The 13,026-nt window shown below is 36.5% G+C and overlaps 1 protein-coding gene across 1 annotated transcript; it reads right to left on the reverse strand.

The window, feature by feature from the left end:
- Positions 1–3,881: 3,881 nt before the first annotated feature.
- Positions 3,882–11,705, reverse strand: LOC144199252 (DEP domain-containing protein 1B-like). The gene is made up of 11 exons (XM_077720754.1): positions 11,568–11,705; positions 9,732–9,997; positions 9,471–9,615; positions 9,072–9,199; positions 8,859–8,989; positions 8,719–8,766; positions 8,211–8,351; positions 7,963–8,129; positions 7,601–7,777; positions 6,267–6,452; positions 3,882–6,185 (listed from the first exon to the last, which is right to left on the reverse strand). Exons 1-11 carry the CDS (start codon positions 11,613–11,615, stop codon positions 6,021–6,023), a joined length of 1,602 nt encoding a protein of 533 aa, XP_077576880.1. The 5' UTR covers positions 11,616–11,705; the 3' UTR covers positions 3,882–6,020.
- Positions 11,706–13,026: the final 1,321 nt, after the last annotated feature.

Genomic DNA, 13,026 nt, shown 5'->3' on the forward strand with positions numbered 1-13,026 from the left:
CCCAAAGCATCTTATGTTATTACAATTTCATTCGGAGGTTTTCATGTTTAAAATTGTTTACTTCAAGTGAGTTTTCCCCCAGCCATTCCATTTAATTTCCAATCAATTTCCATAAAAGGAGGTATGTCTTTACTGTAGTTAAAGCATAAGACTTACTTTATCCTACAAGGGGTTGAAATAGACCAACAGAGGTATATATATACAGAGATATAAAAAATAGTAATAATAATAATAATTATATATATATATATATATATATATATATATATATATATATATATATATATATATATATATATATATATATATATATATATATATATATATATATATATATTAATTATTATTATTATTACTATTTTTTTATATCTCTGTATATATATACTATGAAGCCGGCACACTAACCACTTGGTCGATGGGTTATGTCCCTGGTTCTTTGCTAAAATTTTTGTCTACTACATAACCAGCCTGTGAGCTTAGGTGAGGGTAGAAACGTAAATACCTACCAGCTCTTATTTTACCTCGGTGGACCGATGTAGACTCTGATGATGGCTGAGGCTGCAACAATCAACCTGCCGATCTCCCGCTCCAGTCTTTCCTCACTCGTAAACAAGACCCCAAGATAATACTTAAACTCATTCACTTGGGAAATGACCTCATCCTTGTCCTGGAAAGGGCATGTCAACTTTTTCTGATTGAGGACCATGGTCTCAAATTTGGAGGTGATGATGATGATTTTATCCTGACCGCTTCACCCTTGGTGGCAAAGCATCTGGAAAAAGCAACATCTCGGCTGCACCTAGATACTCTGTCTATAATAAAATAAGTTATAAGCAGAAGCGGTGACCTAGGGGAGTCCAACCCCCCCTGCGTTCTGACTTACTTGGAGCAGACTCTGACACAGGTCACAGCACAACTTCAGAAAAATCCAAACAATGATATGATACCGAGAAATAACCAGTGAAGTTATCTTACAGATTTCCAGCTGTCGGGGACAGAAAATGTGGGAGGACACTAAGAAAAGAAATCCAGAAGTCCTCACAACATTGGATGGAGCACTTATCGTGGGATTACATTGGATACAAAATGGAAGTAAAAAATAACCATGATAAGTTCCTTTAAATAATTCTTTTGCATTCAAGTCATCCACAAGCTTTAAGATTTCCCACTAATCAATGCTAAGTGAAAAGTCTAATCAGATAATTCCATTATTCGGCTCGTTACTGAATTTTCTCTGTCAAAAAATGTTTAAGTGAGTTTACACAAGAAATTGTGTTCATTCATTGAACCAATAAATAATTTAAAACAAAAAAAAAGTTGATGGCATGGCAGTATTAATACCTGTTCAAAATATTACATTCATGCAATTTACTGGGTAGTTTATGAAATGTTAGAAGACATGAAAAGTATTTAAAGACAACCTGTTGTGTTGAAAAAAAATCATATACAATGATTCAGGGTGTTCCCCGCCTGTGGCCCGGAGACAGCTGGGAGAGGCTTCCGCACCCTAATGAGGATAAAGCGGTTCAGAAAAACGACATGAGAACTATTAACACAAAACACATTGTCACAGTAAAATATCAACTGTCACAGTCACAGAGCTAATAGACAAATGATTTACTTTCCCATTATAATTGTTTTTTTTGGGTAATCAATACTGCATGTTTGGATTGAAAGCAGTAGAAAGCAATCAATATGTGCCACATTTAAAAATAGCTTTCATTCGGCAACACCAATCTTTTCAGTATGAATGATTTTGTGATATAATTTAAAAAAAATCTATACTTGTAATGTTGAGTATAGATATTATGAAGATGTTATCTGGGAAAAGGGATATTTCAGAAAATACAGTTGCGTTTTCAAATGTGACTACAAAACCCTAGGGGTCCTCGCACCACTAATAAACTTCACAAAAAGTCAATATACAATTGACCTATGTATTTTCTGCCATCTAGTGGAAGACAAAATAGTATTTTGTCGCTTGTCGCTATAAGGGCCTTGAAAAAAACATGCATTTATTTATGGTGGTATTTTATTGATTTATTTTTTATTTATATATTTTTTAAAACTGATATCAGCTTTCGTCAATTGAAGTTGTATAACACTGTATTTATGTGCTGAATTTTTATAAAGAAAATATGACACAGTTGTACAATCATAACCACAAATTTCATGTAAAGGAATCATTACTACTATCAACTTCTGATATTATGCTTACAGATTTATAGATGATCTGAATAAAAAAGCATTTCTAGACTGATATTGCTTCAGACAACTGAAGTGAGATAGATAATAAGATAATTAGTTAACATGCAAATAAATGTATACGACAAAAAGTGGCCCTCACATCGGCTTTTAGTGAGGTGTCCACTGATATTATCGTTCCAGATAATTTGACGCCTACCGTGTTTTGCTGTTTAATACAGCCCTCTTTTAATATAACCGGTATATTAAACGGCAGGGGTATATTAAATGGTGCACAAACAGGTACGATCCACTACGCACTCAACATTTTGCAGACTAAAACCACTTACTGCTCAGGTTATCACTACTTACTGCTGAATAAAGTCTGACTTGGAATTTTAATGAATTTAAGTATCTATAATTATGCCCCCATGAACACCTTACAAATATAGGCAAAAAAGTTGAGTTGCCGTTTAATATACCGGGGTTTATTAAACTGCGCACAAATGGGAGGCTCAAAAAAGCAAACATCATTTAATAAACCTGCGTATACTAAACGGCAAAATACGGCAAACTTCAGGATTTAATATATAAAAGGCAGTCCTAATAACGTCTTCAGTTCTAAACGATTTTTTTAAAGTTCCTAAAAATGTGAAAATCCACGCTGAAACCCACAAGTGGAAGGCACTCTTGCTACCAGGACTCAGCACTGGAAATAAAAAGTAGTTATGATAAGGGTGATACTAATTCACGTTTTTTGGATTATTGCGGCCATGTCTGGTGTACATTAACCGCAATATTCGAGGGATCACTGTAATACATATAGTTTTATGTTGTTTATGAAGAAATGGGTTAAAGAGGCACAGAAATAATTTCATCATCTTTTTGATGCATTAAAGCTAGTTTATTTTACTTCGTTCTGTAATCCTCTCGATTGGAAATGTTCTTAGAAGTAAATTCTTAATGCAAAAGATTTTGAAATTGGTCACAATGTGAAGTCACACCATGCCTTATTAGGGAAGAAAATTGTCTTCTTTGTTATTCCTCCACACCCACTAATATAGGGAGCGCCGAGGAGACAGGAAACTCATGTCGAAATGGCCACTTCCTGGTTCTAAACGAAGCCACAAAATGCATGCAATATATAAACAATGTGGTATTTTAAATGTTTAAGAAGAATGTAGTTTGCTTCTGTCTTGTGCCAGTCACTACACGTCTTGCTAAATTCCACGAGTATACCACTGACACACTTTACTCGAGGCCAATCAGCGCAAAGAGTTGGAATTTAAATTTATTATTGGATACTGGAACCAGTCAACACCATAATAAAAATGTGATGGGGGAGAATGGATTTTTGTAGAAAGGCTAAGAAAAGGACCAATTAAAGTGGTTTTAAAAAATATTTTCAGGATACTGGCAATGCAACATGTTTAAACCTGCTAAATGCATTCAAGGTTATGAAAAATAATTTAGACAATAAATAGTGCCACTTACAAAGTATAATCTGTCAGAATGAAATCTCATCGAAAATATGCACTCACAAAGTATTTGTTTTGATCTAGCTATTTATGAAAAACAACATCACAAGCAATTAATGCTTTCCAAATGCCCAACTCTCAAGTCAATGATATCAGAAAATGACAACAAAAAAAACACACACATTTCAGATTCATTAGATTAAATCTACATAGGAGTATGTACAGCTATTTTTTCCAGCAAAATTCAAGTGTAACAGTCGTTCCAGTAATATTATTAACGATTACAGTGAATCAAGACCAATATTAGGATTTCTATATATAAAAACATCTATTAATACAAACATGACTAATAAAACATACACAGGTTGTTAAAAAATATATTTTCTAGTTTCTAAAAAATTGAAATATGTACTCTGTACCTTCAGCAGGTGTAATAATACATCCCATATTCATCCTTATTTCATCAAAATCTTAAATGTCATTCCCCCCCCCCCCAATGTAGTATTTATCATTTGAAACACCCATTTCAAGCAAACACTGATATTTTCATAATACATCACATGTAAGAACATTGAAAAAGCGGTTACAAATGCAACAGGAAACAGTTAATCAGCCAATTTGATTGAAAAAAAATCATGCAGTCATTACTGTATTTCATCAACTATAAATAAACAGCTTATCATCAGAAAATAAAAATCAAGTTATTATATTTTGATTGGTGCACGCTTGGTGACGGGCCAATCTCATTGTCAACAACAACTTATTGGAAACACAATGTGTTACTTGATCAAAAGTCTTCGGAAAAATGTTTTGATCAAACAACAGAATACTCCCCTGGTCTACTCCATTTGCACGATCCACTCAGTTCTTACTGCTTGGTAACGTGGAAATTTATAGAGACTTATATCCAGTGTTTGTCTTAAAGCAATTCTTTACCCAACACATTAACCATCATTTCGATAAAAACAAATTGCTTGGTGGAAAAAACAACCAAAACGCTGTCCGCCAGTAATGAAACTACAGGGGTAAAGGCTGTGTGCGAAAAACACCTCCTTTTCATATGGTTACTAACTCTGGCGTCAATGGCCAATAGAACAAGATATAAAATGGGTTTAAATTTAGTGTTGTTCTTCTTTGATTCATTTTATCAACAAAAGGACTATGGATTGGGGCTCAGTGAACTACAATCTATTTAATTCAGTAAAGTAATCTATGAGGTGACAGTGGGACACAAAAATTATCTTTCAACGATGTTAAAAAAAGCAATTTAAAGTCAGATACGCTCTATAGTGCGAAATTATCAGTAGTTCTGTTACCGAATGCAGCAGTAAATTGAAATAAATACTCAGATTTTGATATGCGATAATGGTTCGATAATGTAAGACTTTGAAATTTTTGGAAACGCAAATACTTTGCTTGAGTACAATTTTATTGTACTATACTGTCCATGAAACTAGGTCCTCAAATATTTGAAGTCATTGCGAAAGACAGTAGTGGTTCAGTGCTGGTTCAATTTGTTATCAGTAAATGTCATTGAAATTACTGTTTTTTTTCCAGTTTAATATGTCTTCAAAATCACTGTAGTACTTAAACACCATATTGCCTAAGTACTGCTAGGAATTTAATACTGTACTAACTTTTCAAGTTTTTTCCTTTGAGAGATTTACACCACAGCAGTAGTTATTTAAGCTAGTACAATAAATGTATTTGTATCTTTACCAGTAGAACCTACATATAGTACATTATACATACATATATGTAAATACTTAAATCCATTCGTTCATTTTCTGTACCGCTTATCCTCACAAGAGGCACAGGGGTGCTGGAGCCCACATGGACACCAGACATGGGATTAGTGGCCAGTCAATTGCTACTCGCACACATTCATGCGTAGGGGCAATTTAGAGTGGGAGGAAACCGGAGTAGCCGGAGAAAGCTCATCCCCAGTGGAGAACATGCAAGCTCCACATTGCATTTAAGAAAATTCACAAAATTCAAACATGGTGATCGGGCTGCATCTCCTATTGGTTGACGTAACTAAGATGGCCAAAGATTGGCCAAAATCCCTCCCACAATTCCTGAGAGAGATACTGCCCCTCTCTTGGGTGGTTAATTTAATAACAATAATTTCTATTGCCCGCCATACGACAAGTTCGCCTAACGATCTAAACTCCAGAACAGATTAATGTCATAACACGGGGTTCCACGGTATATATTGTATATTTTTAAATCCCATTGGCCTAATTGCAAATGCCAGAAAATAAACAATAACTTTTCTTTCTGGCTAAACTTTCTGTTTTCGTTTTTGTTTAACAGTATTCTGGGATGTCTGAAATCAAACAGTGGTGGTACAGTAGTTTATGCCCTAAAACTCCAGCTCCTTTGAAAAGGGTTGGGTGGTTTCTTGAAGTTGAAAAACATTAAGTGCGGTTTGAGGCGAGGGTTTTTATCTGGTATGACAGAGGCTTTACTTTCCTCAGAGGGGAAGCGATTGCGGTACACCTCGGGATAAGACTTTGCAAACTGAAATGAAAGAAGTGCTGTATTACTTAACCATAAACAAATGGGGATTTTAAATACTTATTTGTTCACATGAAGGCGTACCTGTTTCAGTCTTTTCCTTTTGTCCTTAGCCGGAAGTTCTTTGTCAGAGATCAGGCCTTCCAGTAGCTGCTGCAGAGGAGTCTGAGTACCAATAACCTTTGGCTCTTCCGACTCTACCTTACTAGTAATCAATTTATGAAATACTGGAGATGTACTGGAGTCTGTGTCAGAACCGGCATATTTTATCTGTTAGGAAAAAATAAGAGCAAACAGAAGTGATGTCTGCCTTTGGCATCTAATAAACAGAATAGTTTTTTTTCCCCTTGATGCTTCAGTTTAATCAACCAATTTTTCAAGCTTAAAAAAGATTGGCACTTTATTATCATTCTCGATGAAAACCTCCTACCATTTAACATGAATAGCCAGGCGTGAACACTGAACTAAAGACATGCTTTGCGTCAATGTTAGAGTAATTACTTAAAAACAGGTACATACAGAAGAAAGAAAGCTGTGTTACCAGGTAACTCCCAGCTGGAAACCTTAAATGGGTCAGGCTTCCTAATTATGATTAGCATGAATTTGCTTCCCTCAATTCCAGTCCACGTGAAAGATGTTAGATCCTCACAATGTGCATGCTAAGAGCAGCTGGCCCGTACATGGGCAAACTACGGCCCGTGGGCCACATACGGCCTTTTAGGCTTTTTAATCCGGCCCGCCGACGTCCAAATAATGTTTTTTTCTTTTTCCCCAAGATGGTGCCGTCACGCAGAAGCCAGCGGGAGTAGCTCGGTCCACTCTTGTTTGTTTTTCGTGTTTTACAGCCACTCTATCTTTTTTGAAATTACATTTTAATATTTCTTAATACATTCCTTTTTACTTTACTTAGTACTTTATACTTTTTACTTTAATGATGAGTGATGAGTATGTTAATTCTTAAGTCCTTTTTTCTGTTTATGTTTCATATGTACTGTTAACGGATGCAGTTTTTTATATGTATCGTATCTTGTGCTGACCCGGCCCATCTGTCAAATTTTTAAAGTCAATGTGGCCCCCGGGCCGAAAAGTTTGCCCACCCCTGAGCTAGACTCAGCCAGCTCATTAAAACTAACTACTCATTCAATGTTTGTGACTCATAGACAAAATATGCCAAATGATTTTTTCAAATATATTCTTGATTTTATGACTAATTTGGAGATAAAAGCTGTTGTCTGAGTAGCAGAAAGGAAATCTGAAACAAGAATTGCACTACTGTACGATATCATAACTGAAGACTTGGCTAAATAAGTTAATTGGAAGCTAAAACTTGGCAGTTATCAGTCATTATGAGAAAAAAAAGCACTGGATGTCAGGCCATTCATTCATTTACTGATATCATATATTACAGACTGACAGACCTGAACTCTTCGGAGATGGGATAGTTGTTCCTCAACTTGACATCGCAGCTTGTTGGGCACTTGGAAGATGGTGCTATGGTGTTCCATCATAAAAGTGACTAATTTTGAGGCAAGCAGTTCATCCAAGTCCATCTCATCAAGGGAGCCCAAAACGCATTGTGAAAACATTTGCACCATCTGAAAGTAATTTTATGGGAAATTATCCAAGTTTAGGTTGTAATTATATACTAATGAGTTTTAAGAACACCGTTTGGGGTTAGGTCATAAGTGGGTGCATAGAAACAATATATAATACACATACGTAATAAGTCATTATACATTGAGTTAAACACATGGAGCGGATAACTGTTGAAAATTCCTACCAAAGTGCGGTTGGCAATAGTGTCATTGAGGGGTGGCATATGGGGGTTTTGAGAGACCCGCGCCATTAGCCTCAGCAATAGATGAAGATGTCTTCGGTTGGGTGGTGGCAGCAATAGGGTGCTGACTTGAAGAGCCTCACTTGCCAAGTCCTGTTCCAGCAGCAGACCTGAGAGGTAATCAAACACGTAAGGTAAACATTTGCAGGTGGAGAAACATACAAACATTAATCAGGGAAATAAAATCTCACTGAGAATGTTGACAAAGACTTCATAAAGATGATAAGTCAGTAGAGGTTCTTTGAGTCTCTGATAGTAATCAGCCACAGTTTTCAGGACATCCCTCTCAAATCCAGGGTACACTGGTTGTTTGGTGTCATTCCCATGGGGCCCTTAAACAGTAGAAAACAATCTTTTTTTATTTATTTTTAGTTCTTAACACACTATCTGTGGGAAACACAGCACCAAAAGTAAATAAAAAACTAGATTTGTTTGTTTAATGACTTTGCAGATTCTTTACCATCTTTAAAACCATGGTTTAAAAGAGCTAGAATTTATATAACTGTGCAAATTAGTAGCATAATCTACATTCATCATTTAAGTATGCTAGTGATGCTTATATCATGCATGGAAGTGCAATTGTTATGGAAGAGGGGGTTCCTCATGTGATCCTAACAGCTCGCAAAAGAACTGAACACATTTTTGCGGATTACTGTCTCCAAAGTGAATTTTTTTATGAACACAATATTGGATACTTACAGTTGGCCAAGCATTTCATTGCGGATACCACCCAGTAAGGCATGTCATCTGTAGAAGCAAGTGAAATCAGAATGATAACAGCCAGATATTTTACCGGAAAATCAAACTTTTTATAGGCACAGTAAATTTTGAGCCATTACCAGCAGGGTTCTCCAAGACGACTACGCCAGACTTATTGACGTTGAAAACGTTGTGAACTATGTATTTCCCTTTCACATGTTCTGGATTTAACACTCCGTCCAATGTCGTTAGCCCCAGTACTCGTTGTAAACTGCAGGTCAAATTATTTAGAACATCAGGAAAAATAACAATATAGGATGTCAGTAATCAACATTGAAGAAACTGGCCCATACTATGAAGCTGTCATTGATTTCCAGATGTTGTCCACTTGTTTTGTTGTTATATCTTTTCTCCGAATGATCTTGCATTCATGCAGATCCCCAATTGCCACACTGTGCCGTTTATTCCAAAAATCAGAAGTCTGTGGAGAAATGTGCAATTTTTTTTTGCCTGATTACAACATATCGGTACATTTACTTAATATTTGAGAATACTTTGTTTATCATATGATGTTATTCTTATGGTGGTAGTTTGGGGATATAGAACATATAAGGGTTCATTATCAAAATTGATTTAATAATTGGTGAATTGAGTCTACCTTCTCATGAAATTTATCAAACTCATTAAGTCACAAGATTAAATCAAGTTTGGAATGGGACACTTCTAAATTTCATGGACATTTGCTCTCTTACTATGCCAGTAGACTTTGCAGGTGCTGTGTTTTCCTGCTGTGGGAACTCTTCATAGTCATCCCAGCGGATTAGTCTTGGCAGATCAGTGCATTTTCTCGACACAGATCTTGATGGATATGATTTTAGGGGAGACTGCGTGGGGAACCTTAAAATAAAGGAGAAATCACGGAGATTACTGAAGAGGAGTGCATAGGGTGCTTTGCAAATCTTGTGTGAATAAGTGGTACGGAAGATGAATGAAAGAAACGACTATATGTATACCTGTACAAATGATTGTTATCTTCAAAGTCTTCTGTACCAAAGCGACCCTTCACATCTTCGATGACATGGGCCTTGAGGAACTTCTTCAGCAGCTGTAAGGTCTGGCAGCGAGTAACCTCTGGCCCAAAGTTACAGTTGTGCTGAAGAAGCTGATGGAGATACTCCGTAGCTTCCGATCCTGAGAAAGTCCGATCATAGTAACGGAAGTGCACCCTGTGCCTTTTTGATGGCATACCTCCACGGAATAGTTGTATGGTTTCATTCCACTGTAAAACAACATATTGAAAAGGAATGAAGAATTTTGTCTTTTAAATCAGCTAACTTATTTGACATACTTGACCTTGATTACATTTTGAAACCCATTCATGTCTCATGGAACCCATCCTCTGCCCAATAATGAAGTGAATTTATTTTTCTCAAACCCTATTAAAGCCTGTTATTGTCTAAAATCAGGGAAGTGGTCCTAGTTGTCAGCACTACACAATATTTAGGCTCCCATTCAGACAACAATCTCATAGTTTCATTGCTTTGTCACCTTTTGAATCTGTTATCTGACAATCCTCATCACAAAACCACTACAATGACACCCAAAATAGAAAGCTAAGTATCAATCAGTACAAAACTACACCATCTAGTATCTGAACAAATGTGAACATGGCCCGGGCGCGACAAGTATCAACGGGTCTCTGAACTCGATCACCTGAGTGGGAATGGGTGGGACTATTGAATCAACATCCACTGTCCCATTCGGAAAGTCAACCGAGTAGGTGGGACGTGCTGGCAAAGATATTTCCACGCTTAAACACACTATTACGGCTAAAGCATTTTTAAAGACTTTTCTTCTCACCCAACGACCAACCCGCTTAACCACCATAAACCAGGCCACCAAAAACTCCTGGTGCGGCAACACTGTTAGCACCCTCCGTTACCTCCGTCTCTAACATCTTTTGAGGCAATTTATAATCAACTTTAATCCAGCAAAAGATAGAGAAATTATATCTTAAAATACACTATTCACATAAATTCATTTTCTGAACCGCTTATCATCACTAGGGACGTGGGGGTGCTGGAGCCTATGTTCCATGTTCTTTCTGGGCCTGTGTGGGTCTCCTCCGGGTACTCCGGTTTCCTCCCACATTCCAAAAAAAAGGCTGATTGGAAACTCTAAATTGCCCTGAGGTTTGGGTGAGTGTGCAGGGTGTCCCCCGCCTCTGGCCTGGAGTCAGCTGAATTAAGCTCTAGCACCCCTTGCAACCCCAATGGGAATAAAGCGGCTCAGAAAATGAATTAATGGAATTCATGGAAGAAATGCAGTATACAACAACATTATAACTTTTGCATTTCTTTTAGAGTTAAGGCAACTTGAGTCACGCTGGCTGTGCTGGGCAAACTTAGTTGGATATACAGAACAAGTTGCATTATAAAGTTATTACAGGATTATGATTATACATGCACATCTGTTTTATGGTCCACTTACTATCATCACAACTCGTGTTATTTTTTTATACTTAGTTAGTTAGTTTTTCCCCTTATACCAGTATAGCACATATCTATGTGCAACACATGCCATCAAATGAAAAATACATATATGTATATGGTGAGAGAACTTTTGCAAACTTCTCCTTTTGTACATGCATTCTTGAAGCAAATGTTAATCTTAAAATTTGATTAGTGGTAATACATGTGCGTGCATATAGTATGTGAAAACGAGCTATTTATGTAAACACTTTGTTATCCCTTTTTAAAATTCCCATGCATGTATTCGTTGCCTAGTGCACTCGTCTAAAGCACGGGCATATATGATCTCTTTTGTTTGTATTTCTGAACTTTACTCACCAGCTTTGTCGCCCTGTACGGCCCCGGCCCAATAACTCGTCCCTCCATTCCAGATTTCAGATTTAATGTTTTTTTTAATCCAAAAACCTTGTAATCTCATTTAAAACACGACCGACGAAACTATGGACCGAAACGTTGTTAACAACTTTGAATCAAGTACGTCACACACAACGAAGATCATGATTGGAGGGAACGGTAAGCACGTGACCAACAAAAGATAAGCACGTGACCAATAAAAACGCTGTTGGGGTTGCTGTGACAACAAGCGTATACACGTCTTAACTATTCATAAGAATCTGTCCATTTATTTTTAGAAGTTTAGTTTTTACCAGTGTTCAAAGGTCAAAAGTATTTTAGCAATTATATGGTTAAAATAATTCTGTAAGTCAAATGTATGTGAGGACTGCATCTGAATTTTCACATCTGAATTTTCACAAGAGACCCAAGTCACTTAAACAAAAATAAAACAAAATAAATTAATAAATAAATAAATCACTTCCATGGTATTGTACGTTTTGACGTTGTTCTCCCATTAGTCAACCCGCCATGCAAACTATGCTGGTTAGTACATCTGACTCAATGATTTTAATCATTTTAGCGGGATTTCATGACATATTTCGTCGGTAGAAAGTAATTTATAAGACCCCAAAATAATTCCATAACTTGGCTCTGTTGGCTGTGATAGTCTGCAGTACTCCACGCGACCCTTGTGAAGATAAGCGGTACTGAAAATGAAGTGAAATGTAATTCAACACGTTGTAGTTTGTATAAGAATCCACTAGATAGCAGCATTGAACCTTTAAGAAAATGCAATTGTCATCTGTAATTTGAAACACTGCCTGTTCCTGCTTTTCATCGATTTTCAAATTGATAATTATATTAAAAATTATATTTAATACATATATATAAGGGATAAAAAAATCAAGTGTGACTAGGGTGGTATGGGTCCCTGACAATAGTTTTGCATTTGTGGTATCATTTGTGAGGTTCTAGTAATATCAAAAGCACAATACAGATGTGATTTCAATAACTTTTACTTCGCCGTCAGGAGAATACACAAAAAAAATTAAATTTCAGATATACTTAAAAGAAAGTAGTATTTAATCCTTGACGAGTGTGCATTCATTTATTTCATGTTGACTTTACTTTTGAAGACTATTTCCACTCTTCACAGATTACAATTCAATGAGAAACAAAGCCAATGGCGTGTAATAAGAAAAAACAAAAACCCTGAACAGTAAGCCAGAAGGTATAGAATGTCATTTGGTTTTCATTATTTATGGCGGAACCATATATATTTATTTTTTCCAACTCTCTGCCCTTCTCTGTGTGCCTGGACTTATGCACTGCCTGTAGTGGAATTGTTCAGCTTCACTGCCCACTAAATCGGCAATTCTCCTCCAGCTGGGCACGGCTCTCAAGCACATCATGCCAATGCTTTTTTTTTTTCCGACGACCT

This window comes from Stigmatopora nigra, chromosome 7, assembly GCF_051989575.1.
Source record: "Stigmatopora nigra isolate UIUO_SnigA chromosome 7, RoL_Snig_1.1, whole genome shotgun sequence".
NCBI lineage: Eukaryota > Metazoa > Chordata > Actinopteri > Syngnathiformes > Syngnathidae > Stigmatopora > Stigmatopora nigra.